The sequence below is a fragment of the Electrophorus electricus genome, chromosome 24 (assembly GCF_041902795.1).
Source record: "Electrophorus electricus isolate QZ-2024a chromosome 24, ASM4190279v1, whole genome shotgun sequence".
In the NCBI taxonomy this organism is placed as follows: domain Eukaryota; kingdom Metazoa; phylum Chordata; class Actinopteri; order Gymnotiformes; family Gymnotidae; genus Electrophorus; species Electrophorus electricus.
In genome coordinates, this window is record NC_137520.1 from 12081853 (window position 1) to 12097838 (window position 15986).

The window sequence follows — 15986 nt, forward strand, 5'->3', positions numbered from 1 at the left end:
GGGGTCGGGTGCAGGTGGGGGTTGCAGGCTTGGCTGGTGGACTGTGCAGAGGCTGACAACTGTGTGTCCTCCTCTTCCGTCGGCAGTTCATGGCATCAAGTGGACTTGCAGCAATGGGAACAGCAGCTCCGGCTTCTCAGTGGAGCAGCTGGTGCAGCAGATCCTGGACAGCCACCAGACCAAGCCGCCCCCCCGGACCCACAACTGCCTCTGCACAGGCACTCTGGGTAAGGGAGAGAGAGAGACAGGGACAGGTAGAGAGCCACACACGCAGAGACGGAGAGATATGCAAATGAAGAGGTACATGGTGCTTGTTGCAAATCTGAGTGTATTTTGCAAAAGCTGTTTGATTTCCATGTACAAGTTCCAGCCAGTTGTCATTAAGTAATCAGTGTGGAAAAGTCATGGATGAGTATGTTTTAATGACTCACAGGCTTCGTGGTACATCAATAGAGACAGGTGTGCAAGATTTGTTTCACAGTAAACCTTGTACAGAAAAGGTGATCATTCCTGTACTAGGTTCAGGAACAAATAACAAACCAAATTAGGTGAACAGAAAGATGCACCACAGTTCTGCATTAGTCACACACACATATTTACAAACAAGTCAATTGGATTTTATGTTTAAAAATAAATAAAGCAAGATGAGTGCATGACTGTGGGCTGTAGAATCATTTATTTTAGTTTTAGACGTCTGAATAAGCAACACCATACAGGCTAGTAGAAACAGGAAGGCACAAGAGAATGTCTCATTCACAGCGGGGACGGTTTCCTGTTGTGGTGATGACCTGTGAAGAAACATCGTTCTTACAGTTTTGTCCTCTTTGTGTCTGCGTCTGTCTCAGGTGCTGGGAGTAGCGTGCACCACAAATGTAACAGCGCCAAACACCGCATCATCTCCCCGAAGGTGGACCCGCGCTCGGCTGCCTACAGCAGCGGGCACACCGAGCTGCAGAACAGCGACGTGTCCGAGGGCAAGACGGAGCACAGCCATGGCGTGGGCAAGGCAGCCACAGGTCCCGGCAGCACTGCGCGGGAGAAACGCAATGGGAAAGTGCACAAGCCCGTCCTGCTTCACCAGAACAGCACGGAGGTGTCCTCCACCAACCAGGTGGAGGTGCCCGACACCACGCAGAACTCGCCCGTGTCCATCAGCAGCGGCCTGAACTCTGACCCGGACATGGCCGACAGCCCCGCCGTCACGGGCATGGGCCACGTGGCCTCTGTCATGAGCAGCCTGTCCCAGAGCGTCTTCATGTCGGAGGTGGCCGGGGACTCGGTCTACAGCATGTCCCCCACCGGAGGCGCCAACGCGCACATCATGGGCCCTGACGCCACCTCTCACGGCCTGGTCCTGTCCGACAGCCACAAGTTCGCCTTCCCCGGGAGCGGGGGTGCGGATGCGGGTGGGCCGGGCACCGCCGATGGTCTCTCCATGCTGTCTGCCGGCGGCGTCTCTGAGGAGCTCGTCCTGTCCAGCAGCCTGGACTCGGGCAGCATCAAGCTGCCCGAGACCTCCATGAACTTTGACCCAGACTGCTTCCTGAACAACCCCAAGCAGGGCCAGACGTACGGGGGTAGCGGGCTGAAACAGGAGAACGGCGCCTCCTCCTCCTCCATGGCCAGCACCAACGGCCTGCAGCACTCCCCGCCAATGTCCGACACCAACTACGGCTTCAACTCCGCGCTCATCAAGAACATAAAGACGGAGGACACCTCTTTCGAGCAGCAGCTGGCCAGCGAGAGTGGCTACCAGGTGGCTTCCGTAGTGAGCTGCAGCGTGTCCAGTGGTTCCGGCTCTCAGAATTCACTCACCCTGACACCGGCTGGCTCTCTGCTGCCCTCTGGAGGCGGCCTGAGTCCCAGCACCACGCTAGAGCAGATGGATTTCAGCGCCATCGACTCCAAGCCAGACTTCTCCTCCAGTACATCGGTGGGGTACGACCAGACCATGAACAACGCTCATCTGGCCCACCAGAGTCACTCTCCCAGTTTTTTCCTCCAGGAGCCTCAACAGTCAGCCCAAAGTCAGCAGGGCAGGCAGAGTTCTGGCCATAAGAGCCACCTGCTGGAGAACAACTCCCGCGACAGGGCCTACTTGGGCCTGCAGATAGTCAAAACGGACTCGCCCGGCACCAACGGCCACCTCCACCACCACCACGGCCACCAGAGCCAGCAAAGACCCAACTGCAACGGAAACTCCTCTGCCGAGAGCTCGGGCCAAGCTGGCTCTCTCCTGCTGCAGTACCCGAGCGGTTTCCCCAGCCTCGGGCCGGAGCACGAGGAGGTGGTGGGTCACAACCAGCCCAGCAGCGCGGGTTCCGGCCAGGCCGGGACTGCCGAAGCCAGGGCCGACAACTTACTCAAGACTGGGGATCACCTGCAGGCCTGTGCGGGCAGAGGTGCAGAAGGGGGAGGTTCAGAGCACTACCTGCACCAAAGCTCAGAGAACGGGGTAGGGGGCGAGGGGACAGTTCTTAGGAACGGGAACTCCGGCGACAGCGGCAACAGCAATAGCCAGCAGCAGCTCCAGCCTCTGCTCCAGGGGCTGTACAACACAGTGGGGACCCACCAGGCTCTGGGTGGCGCCGGGGCGGCCGGAGGCGGAGCCGCGGGCATGGAGATCAGCCTGGACCACTTTGACATCTCCTTCGGCAACCAGTTCTCCGACCTCATCAACGACTTCATCTCCGTGGATGGAGGAGCTGCAGCGGTGGGGCCCGGTGGGACACTCTACGCCCATCAGCTGGTGGCACCGCCTGGGTCCGACGGGCAGGCAGCATCTGGGGGCAACCAGCAGCAGGGCCAGGAAGACGGTGCCAACAGGGCAGCAGGCTACAGCCCCTCTGAGCTCTGCCTCCAGCCCTGCTGCAGTCCCCAGTCTCTGGGGGGAGGAACCGCTGGCACAGGGGCTTCCAGGGAGACAGGGTCACTCTCCTACATGCATGTGGCAGAGGTCGTGTCAGCGGCTGTGGCCCAGGGCACTCTGGGTATGCTACAAGCCACAGGGAGGCTCTTTATGGTGACTGACTATTCCCCAGAGTGGTCGTACCCAGAGGTGAGTCCAACTGCGAGACTAATTAATTACCGACAACTTGTTCGTGTTTATTTAAATATTAAAATATATTATTTAAAACTCACAGATATGTGGCACATCATTTTAAAGTAAAATAAAAGCTAGCCTAACCCCGTAAAATCTTTAAAAAAAAAAATTAATACAAAATGATGACTATTTAATCTGAATTGTCTCTAGTTGAGTATGTTCAGCTGCTATTGCATCGTAAAACCATAAGAGGGAAGTATTCTCACACAACTGTGAAACCAACATTTTCTCAAACTGTTATACATACACTTTACCATACGATGGCAGCAAAAATTCATTGAGGTTAAAAGCGTCTGAATTTCTCAATTAATCTTAATTTATAACTTTCAAACATTAAGAAAAGGCTGAAAAGATTAATACAGGGTCTATACTGAACATGATTTACACCACTCAAAATGTATCATTAACCACTTGTTCAATACTTTAAATTAAAAGCATAGGCAATGATATTCAAATGTTAAGTAGGTGTGTGTGTGTGTGTGTGTGTGCGTGCGTGTGTGTGTGTGTGCGCGTGCATGTGTGTGCGCGTGCGTGTGCGCGTGCGTGTGCGCGCGCATGTGTGTGTGTGTATGTGTGGTGTGTGTGTGTGTGTGTGTGGTGTGTGTGTGTGTGTATGTGTCGTGTGTGTGTATGTGTGTGCGTGTGCGCGCGCGCGTGTGTCTGTGCGCGCGTGCGTGTGCGCGTGTGTATGTGTGCGTGTGTGTGTGTGTGTGTGCGCGTGTGTGTGTGTAGGGTGGGGTGAAAGTACTGATCACTGGCCCATGGCAGGAGGCCAGCAGTCATTACAGCTGCCTGTTTGATCAGATCTCTGTGCCAGCATCCCTCATCCAGCCTGGGGTTCTACGTTGCTATTGTCCAGGTAAGGCCACGTCCTCTACACACACACACACACACACACACACACACACACACACACACACACACACACACACACACACACACACGCGTGCGCTTCAAAAGAAACATGATTCGACACAGTCTGACACAGTTTAACACAGTCAATGAATGCAGTCCTGTAGTATAAGGAATCATGTATGTCACTTATAAGAGAGGCCGTAGCTTTTTTTTCTTTCTTTCTGAACATGACGCCGCTCACTTGTTACCCCAGAGGCATGTCTGTTAACTGAGCAAGTTCCCACAGCCTCTTGGGACTGCGTTTGTCAGACCAGGCATAAGAACTGCTGCCTGAGCTCTTGTAGGTGCTGATGGCACACTCTCCCCCTGCTTCTCTGAAGATTAACGGGCTCGTTGGTTCCTCTGTGTCCCGTTCTGCAGCACATGACACGGGGCTGGTGACTCTGCAGGTGGCTGTGGGGAATCAGATCATCTCCAACTCGGTGGTGTTTGAGTACAAGGCGCGCGCACTCCCTTCTCTACCTTCCTCACAGCACGACTGGCTCTCCCTAGACGGTACGGCTCTCTCTCTCTCTTTCTCTCTCTCTCTCTCTCTCTCTCCCTCACCACCATTTGCTCCTGCCCCGGGGCCTCCTGCAGTAACTGTATTTAGAGCAGCTAATAGATGGGTTTGGGGTTCTCGAGATGGAAGGTGGCAAACTGGGACAAGGCTCCGGCCTCTCTGGAGCAGACGTGCCTGCTCACCACTAGAGTGAGTCTAGAGTGGCCGACTGACTGACTGTTTTGTCTGTTTTGTTGGTTATGATCAGGAAGCACAATTCATGCAAGTATCATTTCTTGCATGTTAAAAGGTTTTGTTTAGTTTTTTTTCTGAAACATGCAGCTTCCTTAGCATTTGTGTGTGCATACGTTTAATGGGACACATGAAACAGAGAATAATTAATTGAGTTCCTGAAGTTGGCCATAATTATATAATTGAGATGTTTTAGCCAGAGGCTTTTCTAATTACCCCACATTGTTATTGACAGATTAAATCTGTGTTGCACAGGGTGTGAGAGAATGGTTATGAGGAAAGCTCGTGTTGTGAGGCTGCAAGATTCAGGTAGCATTAATGCTTTTTGCATCCTTGGGCTTGGCGCCAGACCAATGATATCCCACCAGACGGTGACAGAGTGCAAGGTTTTTTTTGTTTTTTAAATTATTTTAACCACATCAATAATTTTAACAAGACATCTGGAGATTTCTGCTGAAGGTCCCAAAGCCAGCCCCAATCAATACAATCAATACTTGTTTTACTAGTGCCAGTTGAGTGAGTGTGTTTGCCATCCCTATTGCAGGTAGGCTCACTCACTGTGGGAAAATGTCTCCTGTGCTCAGGGCAGCTTTAACCTTTCAAAGCAGTGTTGATTATTTGCCTTAATCTGTGTTAATCTGGTTTAGGGCCCAAGTGCACATGTATGAGGCTGATTTATATACAGAGGTTCTAAGCATTATGGTTTACGGCAGATGAACTGTCTTGGTTCTCCTGAGACTTCGATGGCGCCGGCCTAATGCAGCTCCAGGGTGCGTGAGCCCTCTCTCGCCACCATGCAGATGTGTTTACTTCATCTGCACATGTTCCGTATTCAGCTTCTTGCGCCTGAATGCAAAATGGTATTTAAAATAGTATTTAATCCAGTGAATATTAAGAACGTCCCCATTTTTTCACTGAAGAAGAAAATACTTGCAGTGTTTGAAAGTCATGAAGGTTGTTGTAAACATTTTCATATTTTAATTTCCCCGAGTGAGTGGGTCGCACCGGATCACAGGAGTTTATATGCACCAAGCTACTCTCGCTTTTAAGAAATCTAACAGAAGCTTATTATGTGTAAAGTTTATTTTGACATGGTTCAGAACTAGTGGAGTGTGTTGAACTCCAGAATCAGTTATCCTTTACTCGATACCACCAGCTCAGTGAGATCTCAAAATAAACCTTTCACAAAAGCATACTTCACTGAGAAAGTAACATATTACATGAGATTACAATGTACATATAACATATATATATATATATATATGTATATGTGTGTGTGTGTGTGTGTGTGTATATAATGTTTGTTATATGTACATTGTAATCTCATGTTATTATGTAAAATATATATGTTATGGAGATATTATATAATACAATGTAGATATAATCATTTTTGTGTCCATTACACACAAAGCAAAGGTCTTTTAAATAATTGCTGTCTCTTGTGTGCATGTGAAGTTTGCAGAGCCAATAGGGCTTTATCAGATAATCCCGTCACTGTGGGACACTTGCCCTCTTAAAGCCTGGCAAAACAAGCCCAGCCCAGGCCACATGCTTCAGTGCTGGCCAGCTCAGTGACGAGCTTGTGGCACCAAGGAGCTTAGGAAAATATCAGAGCATATGGACAATGTGACGCGCTTGCCAATTTGACGTCCATGGTGCTAATCTGTTTGCTCTGATCAGCTGATGGGAGGGTTTAACCAAGGCAAACAGCCCCAGCTAAGAGTCTGGGCAGAGCAATAACCAAGGCAAACAGCTCCAGCTAAGTGTCTGGGCAGGGCAGAAAGACTCAGGCCATGCACAGGTACCACGGCTACGCTGTGGAGGCCGGAGTAGGAAAGCAGGACAGGAGAGTGAACCAGCCCAGGATCACAGCACATCTCTCAATAGTAGGAAACCCTGGGACACAGAATACACACACATACACATACACACACACACACACACACACACACACACACACACACACACACACACACACAAGTATTGCATACTAATACAGTAGTTGCACAGCACTGATGTTAAGGTGAGTTCAACTGAGTGCAAGAGCGAGACAGAAAAATCTACCTGCACTGTTCCAGGGGAATATGCAGTGTGTGTGTGAGAGTGTGTGAGAGAGTAAGCATACAGCAACACCATCTAGTTTGCTCACCTGCTGTAGTTTCAGGCGGGGAACGAGAGAGAGAGTGTGCGCGTCTTTGCGCGATCGGCCGCGCCGTTTGTGTGGAGTGTGTGCCACTGGTGCAGCGCGTATTGACAGGACAAAGTAGGGCACGCTGGAGGAGTCGGGCTAAGGGACCGCTGCAATGCAGACATCCCTGGAGGGATAAGGAGTGAGTAATAGCAGGCTGGCTATTCCACTCACAATCCCCTCTTCCATTCATACAGCTGCTTCGCGAGGTCCATTCACATCACACACGTATGCAGAGACAACCCAAGTGAAAGCACTGCACTCACCATTTCAGCCATGAATGCTGACAGCAGGGCTGTAATGGGTTAGGAATGCACACGGAGTCTTCTACATATATACTTTCACATGGGTGATTTAAACAGATGTACTCCGTGCCTATAACTCATACTGAGAGTGCAATACTTGGCATGAAATAGAAGGATAAGTTATGACACCAACTGCCTCTACAAAGCTTAGTATTAAATCATTGGAGGTTAAATAGTGTTATAATGTTAAATATAACAAAACAGCTACTGCAGTGGTAAATCAAGCAAGGTAAGAGATTTCCTGCAGTGCAAATGACTATGTGGGTTGAATATGATAAATAAATACATACATCAATGGATGAATAAATAAACAAATTAATGAATTAATGATTAGGTAAACATTAAGTCTAACATTTAAAGTTTGCCTATTGCAGTTCTGTTCTGTACCGCAAAAATATAGCTTTGTTTTGTTTTTTTACCAAGTATAGTTTTTATATCTGAGACCCAAACACATACGCCGACGCGCGGACCAAATGCGTTAAACATACAAACAAATCGTTAATTCCGCGAGTCACCAGCTAATCCCTCTCTATATATTGAATGCAGATCCAGATGTTTCACCAACCGTTGCAGTTTCTACGTTTCTCACAAAGTGTCGATCGTGCATTTACTCTGCGTAGCCACCAGACCACCACGCTATGGAGCCGCGCGACGGCGCAGCAAGCCTACGGGGTAAACACCGTAGCCTGGGCTCGAGCCGTACGGGCTTAGCGGTCGTCTTTCCCGGCACCGTGCGCGGTGATGTGCTAATAGCGCTGCTGCCTGCCTTGATTTGTCATAATGCAGAAGGAGTGTGTGTGTGTGTGTGTGTGTGTGTGTGTGTGTGTGTGTGTGTGTGTGTGTGTGTGTGTGTGTGTGTGTGTGTGTGTGTGCGTGCGTGCGTGCGCGCGTTTTTTCTCTGCAGCATTGCAGGTACGGAGGCACGGGCGAGACAAAAAAGGGAAGCGCCAGCTAAAAGAGTTGCCGCGCAATGTAGCCATTACACTGCACCGCCTGCTTCTCGCAGTCTGCGCGTAAAAGTCTAAACGACGCCGCATTCGGATGTTATTGGAAAAGCAGACAATGGCGCGGGCTCTGCAACGTTTCTGGGCGTAGTGGAGAATAACACTGCGGTGCCAGAGTGCGTGTGTGTTCTAAACACCATAAATGACAGACAGTCACATGTTTAGGAAATATCTGTGCCTGGCAACTCGCGTGATCGAACCCAGTTTGTGTCTAACTTGAGGCTTTGGTACAATGTCGGTCTACCGGTTTGATATTTGGGAAGTAGCCCCGTGCTGTCTTCATGTGAGTGACGATCGTAATATTGACTGGAGAACGAATTATTAATAGTAATGAGAGCGCGATGGCGCGTGGAAAAACTAGGGCGTCTGTTTACCCGCGGCACGTGCGCACCACCGTCTGCTCGTGGGCAGATTTTGCCTTTTACTGCAGGCTCGCGGGGGGCAAAGTGGTGGGGGGAGGGGTTGAGAGGAGGGAGCTATGGAGCGCGAGGAGTGAGCGGGCTTTCTAGTCCTCTCTCCTGCTGCACGCCGCTTCTGCACTTTGTTCTGGTTCTTCTGGCTCAGGACCGTCCCCGCTAAATAGGATTGATTTTGACAGCACCTAACATTTGCGAAAGCCGAGACGCGCATGAGACGGCGGCGGGGACATCGGTCAGGATGCCGATGAATGACACCTGTTTTTCCTAAAGACAAGGAGACCGTTTGCATTGCAGGGGGACTCCATGGACAGTGAAATAGAAGGTTGGACATGTTTAAATAAACCTAGTGTCGATGTATGTGTTTGCATATGTGTAGTCTGTCTGCGAAAGGGAAAGTTGTGTGTACTTAAGTCTGCTCCACACCAGCAGCTGTACATACGTCTGAAGTTCTGGCGTGCACCAGTCTGCACTGGTGGTGTTACCATTACCAGAAACGTTAACGGTGTTAGCATTTTGGGGGGTACGTCCCTCTCCCTCTAAAGTGAAAGACCGGTGGTTCCTGTAGGCTGTTAAATGGAGCATGCCAATGGCTTACAACCTCATGAATATTCACGTACAAGTCGCAGTTTATTTCTTCATTTATGTCACGTGGTCTCACCTTGCTGTCACATCCAGGTATGACACTCCCACAGCGTTCAGCGCGAGAGTTTGTAGAGTTCTGTACTCGTACCGGAGACATTATTATTATTATTATTAGGGATATATGAAAATTTCAGAAAAGAGTGAAATAGCTACCTGTGTTTTTAACGTGGATTTCAGAGTTTGTTTTACTTGTACTCGCAGAGACCACCTCTCCCCACCCTCAAATTATTTTGTGACTGCGATACTGTTGGACGTTGCTGAGCTACTTGAGAATGATTGATTATTTACTCCTCTTATGTTAGGCTGCCGACAGTGTGGGAGAATGAACGAAGGAATCTCAGAAGCAGACTTCAAATCCCTATAATGGATTGTTCAGTGGAGTTTCTTCTGTAGCACTCACTGAGTGGGGCTGTTTGCCATAGTCGTGCCCACACGTGTACCGGTGGTATCTTGACTCATCCTCCGTCGTTCCTGTTACGGTATGAGGTTGACATAGGCCTGCCCAAGAAGAGACGACAGTTCGCCATCCTGCTGTCATTTGTGGAGGGGTTGAGATGAGCATCCTCGCCACCGTGTTGCTACAGCAGGCACGTCAGACCCAGGTGCCGCGCGGTTCACAAACACGCCAGTGCCCTAGTAGTGCATCTCAACAGCTGGCTGTTACCCAAACAGGAGGTGCCTGGCGTAAACATTTGAAACTTATTGACTCGTTTTCCCTAGCAAAGCACCCCCCCCCCCTTCTCATTTTCTAAGAGATTTTATGGCAGTTTTGTTTGTTTTTAGCAAAACATTGCAAATGAAATAATGTTACATCCTATGTTGACAATGGCATGTGGTCTTTAAAGTTGCATTAAACTGACCTGATATGTTTGCTGTGGGTTTGAGTGCTTTGGTCTGCCCTGTTATTTGTTTCGAAGGAGTTCTGTTAAGACCTGCTCCCCATAGAGATTGTTTCATAAGTAAATAAGAGAGAAGTGGAAGTAGTCACCGGAGAGATTAGGTGCACCATAGGGTCTTTAAAATAGAAAGCTGTGGTTAAGAAAGAGAGGTTGCAGGGTAGAAGGCAGCCACTTTTCTGGACTTGTCATTACCGCATATGCAGCAGAAGGACCTTGGGCTCCACTCACACCCGGATGTTTCTTCTTTCTCTCAGAAAGGTGTTTATCCTGTAGAAGTGTCAGTGTGCAGTTATCCGCGACTAATGGATATTGTTTACACAAGTATGGAAGGGGGAGAAATATCCAAAAAGTATTTATAACTAAATTGAAAATGTATCTTGTTGGTACGTAAAAAGTGTTTTGTCTATAAATCGACAAATCTGTATTGACAAGAACTTGCGTTGACCCGAAACCTATAAAATGTTGCAGCATTTATAGTGGATAATGTAAAGCTTTTTTCACAGGGACATTTAATATTTCCCCTTTTTAACCCTGCATTTCAATTAGTTTCTTTTTTGCTGTCCGTCATTGGACACCCCAGGGTTTCAGCGGGTCAATTTGCATAAATTAAGATACCAGTGAGGGAAGTCAGTAGACCTTAGATTGTATGGGGACATGCTGAGGTTGATTAAATATTCAGTTTGTTAAGACTTGATTGACAGTCTTGAGTTGTGTATTCTTCTGAGTTTAAACTGCTTTAAAGAGTTTGATAAGACAGTTAAGCCATAGAGGGTGGAAATTGGAGATTATTACAAATGATTTAAGATTCTCTCAATACTAAAATCATCATATTTTGGGTGTTTGTGGCATTAAAGATAACAGCAATACACATAATTGATATCTTTATTACTAACACGGAATATGGACATTGAAATTAGCTACATTAGATTCTGAGTGTACATGAAAGAGTTTTTTTCTGATGTTTTTTTGTGGCTTGATGCAACACCTAGTATATGACATTTAAAAACTGCCTAGGCAGCCCCCTGTCTTCAGGCAGTAATGCATCTGTTTATGAAGCAGTAGGCTGTGTTATATCATAAGATTTAAGTAAGTGATTTAACCAGGGCCCGTCTGGAAGAATGGACACAACCGTTTGTTATAGAGGATCCCAGTGTTGACATAATCTCATTTGTTGCTTGTTTGCATGGCTATTAAATTGGACTGAGACATCTCAGCAAGAGGAAGCAGTATGGGTTGCAGAGGGTCACTGTGTGCTCTGAAGGTTAGAGTGAACAGCAGTCTAGAATTCTATATCATATTATTTTTAGACAAAAATATATTTTAAAAAAATCCAAAGTCTGGTTTTATGTTTTTAGAGAGTTATGTATAATAATATTATTAGTATTTTTCTCAGGGACACCTGTTCCTTGATCTTTTAAATTGAACATCACAGAAGACACCTATATGCAGAATCAACCTAAATATAACATGTGTCCATAAGTTTGTTAGACTTACCTGCAGAGCTCTTAAGCATGCCGCTTCACTGTTTTATTGCACGTTATTCTAAACAGTTGTTCTGTTTGTAATGAGGAGGCTCTGCTCTGCACTTTGCTGTTTTGGTGGGCAGTGTCCCTGCTATCAGGCAGATGAGCATGTGTGAGCGGCTTGTGTAACGTCCCTGCCGCTGTGTGCTTGTAATAGCTGGTGGTGCACGCGATCCCTCCTCTCTGCATTGTCTCCAGGCACACGCTTGGCGTGTAGGACATGCGTCCGATTAGCATACTAAGTCACGATTCGTATTTCCCGACCAGAGAGCCTGAGGAAGGGCCGCACACGTGTTAATTAACCAGAGACCAGCCCTGCAGGTGCACACTTTCGCATGCACCACCGAGATGCTGTTACTGCCCTGAACACGATTTCATGGATTGCGCCGAGCTTTTGGTCCACATCGGTGCAGGTAGCTAAAGGCCCACGCAGGCGTTTTCAACATCAGGTGTTAAAAGCTTTGTGCTTGCTTTTGTGGCTGACTGGCAGGAAGGGGGTGGTGTGTGTATGTGTGTGTGTGGCTCTGTCTGCCGCACATGTGGCTAGACCTAGCTCGCGGCGCTTGTGAAGTCTAGACTGTACGAGACTTTCTCTGTGTGATTGTGTCTGCTCTGGAACAGCACGATTCACTGAGGTCTCTGTGCGAGGCAGCCGTGCTGTCTGCAGAAACACTTTGTTCAGGGAGGGGGGGAAAAAAGCCAAAAATGAGCACGTATGGATGACAATATTTTATGTTTGTCTTTATCAGAATTGTTACCCCGTTATATTTGCCTTTTAGAAAATAAAGCAGAGACAGTTGTGTCCAACCTGCTAACATGCAGATGTGGTATTTCATGGCTGGCTACTGCACTGCTCCACAAGATCAATGACGAGGGTCAGTTAAGAACATGCGGCATAAATCAAGCGTGTCAATAAGTCACGCGCTACCTTACTCCATTAAGGGAACCTCATAGGAACGCCTTTACTGAGTTAGCCGGGCCGCGCTGGGGTTTCTCCTGTGCTCTAGCTGCAGGGTTGATTCCAGGATGCTTTTTTGTTTGTATGTTTGTTTTATCCTGCACTCCCTGTGATGCAGATGAGAGGGTGAAGACAGATGGGCGGCTCAGCTGGGAGAGGTCGTGCCAAGAGGGCAAAACCTCCTCCCCTTCACTTCCACTAAATACCAGCCCATGTCAAGCAGTGGGGCTAAACACAGGGGGAGGCCTCCTCAAATACCACTGCTCTGCAGCAAGGAGCAGCTTCTGGTCTTATTTAAAAGGCCAAGCATGGGGGATGTACCCACCCCATCACGGTGCAAGCATGGCTATGTCCATAACAATTTGAGCTACTCAGTGTGATTGCTTGTGTTACTTGTATTGCAGTCAGCCATGCTACGATGCTTCAGAAGGTGAACAGCTTGTATGTAGTTTGCTATTAGAAGCATGTTCGAGATGATCAGCATCTGCTGTTGCAGTGTTTATCTGTTTCCGACTGCACTGAGAAGCCATAAGTACCGTTTTGGTGATCCATACTGTGTCTTAAGGCAAGAGTGCCCAAGTCCAGTTCTGGAGACCTATTGCCAAGCAAAGTTTAGTTACAACCCTAATCTAACACACTTGATCCAAGTCCTTCTGCATGAATCTTAATTTTAGACCTAAGTGTGCTAAGTTAGTGTTTGGAACTAAATTGGGCTGGGTGGTAGATCTCCAGGACTGCGCTTTAGAAATGGTATGGATTTGTCTGTTTGCTATAGATTACAGTAACCTGACAGTTATCTCTGCTTGGCTAAGGGAAAGCTGCAGTGATGTATTTAATGTTTGAGTTATGGGCCAGCCAGCGATCAGCATATATCCTGTATGGCTCAGCAGTCTGGGAGGAGCCAGGATGGATTCGAAAGCAGAGTCATCTTTTTTTTTTTTTTTTAAACTTACATCCAGGTGTGTGTGTGTGTGTGTGTGTGTGTGTGTGTGTGTGTGTGTGTGTGTGTGTGTGTCTGCATACCTCTACCAGTGTATCTCTGTCTGTCTACCTTTCTCCCTCGTGTGTGTGTGTGTGTGTGTGTGTGTGTGTGTGTGTTCACCTGCTGGTGAGTGAGGAAGCCAGACAGCCTACGCAGACTCAGCAGGTTTCTGTCCCTAAAACAGACACACTGGATGTCTGGATGTGGGAGAGCTGTCTGAAGTCAGGTTGTAGCATGCCGGTCATGCCTGACTGATCAGGTGCGGACCCCCTCTTAATGAAGCGCCCCTCTCAGAGACCAGGCTTGCCAGGAGGCCTCTGTCCTCACGTATCGGCACCGAGCCCCGTAAATGTCAGTCAAGGCTCCCGTGGGTCACTGTCAGGCTGGCACAGAGATGGGAAGGCTGTAGTGATGACCCGTGTCCACACTTTGCCAGCTGTGGCAGATGGCGAGAGGCTTTGCGCTGGCATTTGGAGGCGGCCATCACACACTAGCCCACATAAGCGAGAGATGGAGTGATGTGATGACATGATGACATCCTGCCAGAAGTGAAGCACATGGTTAACACATTCGAAGAGCGCGAGAGAGAGAGCGAACGAGAGAGAGAGAGAGAGAGAGAGAGAGAGAACAGGCTTTCTCTTTATGAGACTGCAGCGAGCAGTCTTGTCCTCTGAAAACTAATGTGTAGAGTGTTAATGATCCACATGTAGTGATTTTGGAGAATATAGGAAAAAACATTTAGAAACATTTGCTTGCTCCCATACTTATGGTGCAGAACTAGCATGAATTATGAGGAGGCCAGTTTAGGGTGAAAATCAAGCATTCCAGGTTACCACATTGTCACAGTGTTTGAAATTAAATTCAGGCTTAGTTATAGGTGCATTGCCCTCATTAAAATTAGTAATATTCCTTGTGTGGTTTTATTTCTCTCAGTGATTACAAGCTGTCACAGTTCTACTGTAGTAGGATAAAGTGGGTAGGTGTAACATTATTGCCTCAACTCTGATTGGTAGAACTCTCTATGCCCCTGCCCCCTTTGCTGTGAGCCCCTCCCCTTAGCTCCTCTCCCTCTGCAATGTACGTGCGTGGCTTTCTGAGCGTGCTCACAGCAGCAGGTGGAGATGACATCATCTGCACTGCACCACACTGCACCACAGTCTGAACAAAGACATGTCAAAGCTGCTGCTAAGTACCGTTGCCATGAACTCTGTCGCTTTTTGCTTCTAGTTCTCGTGCTCTGGCCCACCTCTCTCTGGCCCACTCTCATTCTCTCACTTTCTCTGCCCCCCCCCCCACCCCACCCCCCCCGGTCTCTCTGCCCCTCGTTCATTTTCTCAGTCTCTCTGCCTCTCTCTCGTTCCATGTGCTGTGCTTTTTCGCTACCCTCAGTTTTCGCTCTCTCTCTCTATCTATCTATCTATCTATCTATCTATCTATCTATCTTTCTCTGCCTCTAAGATCCTGTCTGAAGCCCTAATTTAAAGCTTCGATCAGCTGTAGCTCTCTCTACGCTCTCTCTCCCCTCCTGTCTTGTTGGATGTAGGAAACTAAACCTTTTGCTGCATTCATGTACACACACACACACACACACACACAGACAAGCACATTTATACCCCCCTGGCTGCATAGGGGGCTAGTGATGGATGTCACTGTTTTACCCAAAAAATATAAGCCACCACCCAGTAGCAGTCAGACAGAGGCTTGTCTGAACTCAGAAAACTGGCAGACAAAACATGTTTTGTTGCCTCCATGTCCTTCACTGCTGTGGTTTTTAAGGCCGTCCCCAGAATAGCCATCAATCTCCTATTACGAGAGCCATTCAGAGCTTAATGTAGGTGATCGCTGCAGTTTCCCACTCAGGCTCTCTGCTGTGCTGTTGAACAATGACTGCTCACATGACCTCACTGCGTGGCTGATCCCAACGCTGTTGCCAGGTATGCAAATGTGCCTCGCTCGGACGCCAAAGCCACGGGAGCTTTTATGTCCAAAAAAAGGCACCCAAAAGCTTCCCCCTGTAAGGTCACTGACTGAGTTGTGGAAGGGGGGTGCCAGTCTGCCTTATCCCTCCCGTTTTCCTCATTTCCTGGCCCTGGTGTTCTCTTCCCTTTCCTATTAGCCTATGCTAATGAGCCCTGCGCAGGCGTGCTCCTGTCGCCTGGTTACCACTCAGCAGCAGGTTGCCACAGAAACAAGCTCCTGCCAGCAGCAGCTCAGCAAGAAGCTTCCAGGCAACCTTGGCCAGTGCTGTGGGGGCCTAGCGCTCGGTCCCTGAAGCAGCACCCCCCCACCCCTACTAGTGGTCACCGGATGTCTGG

The 15986-nt window shown here is 48.4% G+C and overlaps 1 protein-coding gene and 1 long non-coding RNA gene across 14 annotated transcripts in view; one reads left to right on the forward strand and one right to left on the reverse strand.

Annotated features, from left to right (window-relative positions):
* The window catches only part of camta1a (calmodulin binding transcription activator 1a), a 260811-nt gene that overhangs the window by 231211 nt on the left and 13614 nt on the right, over positions 1–15986 (forward strand). For 7 of the 10 annotated variants that reach the window (XM_035522400.2, XM_081706806.1, XM_081706807.1 and 4 more), the window contains exons 8-11: positions 87–227; positions 846–3058; positions 3836–3962; positions 4379–4513. In XM_035522400.2, coding sequence (XP_035378293.1) covers positions 87–227; positions 846–3058; positions 3836–3962; positions 4379–4513 — 2616 coding nt within the window. Of the gene's footprint in view, positions 1–86; positions 228–845; positions 3059–3835; positions 3963–4378; positions 4514–8714; positions 8990–15986 lie in introns of those variants that run through there. The other 3 variants (XM_081706811.1, XM_081706814.1, XM_035522401.2) reach the window with 3 other exon arrangements.
* LOC118240709 (uncharacterized) lies at positions 4535–8092 on the reverse strand. 4 transcript variants are annotated; one of them, XR_014119714.1, is made up of 4 exons: positions 7206–8092; positions 6901–7066; positions 6557–6647; positions 4535–5597 (listed from the first exon to the last, which is right to left on the reverse strand). It is a non-coding gene; the product is annotated as an uncharacterized LOC118240709 (long non-coding RNA). The 4 variants fall into 4 exon arrangements; XR_004775580.2 differs by lacking the exon at positions 4535–5597 and having other exon boundaries at positions 5615–6647; positions 7206–7326; positions 7810–8092; XR_004775578.2 differs by lacking the exon at positions 4535–5597 and having other exon boundaries at positions 5615–6647; positions 7810–8092.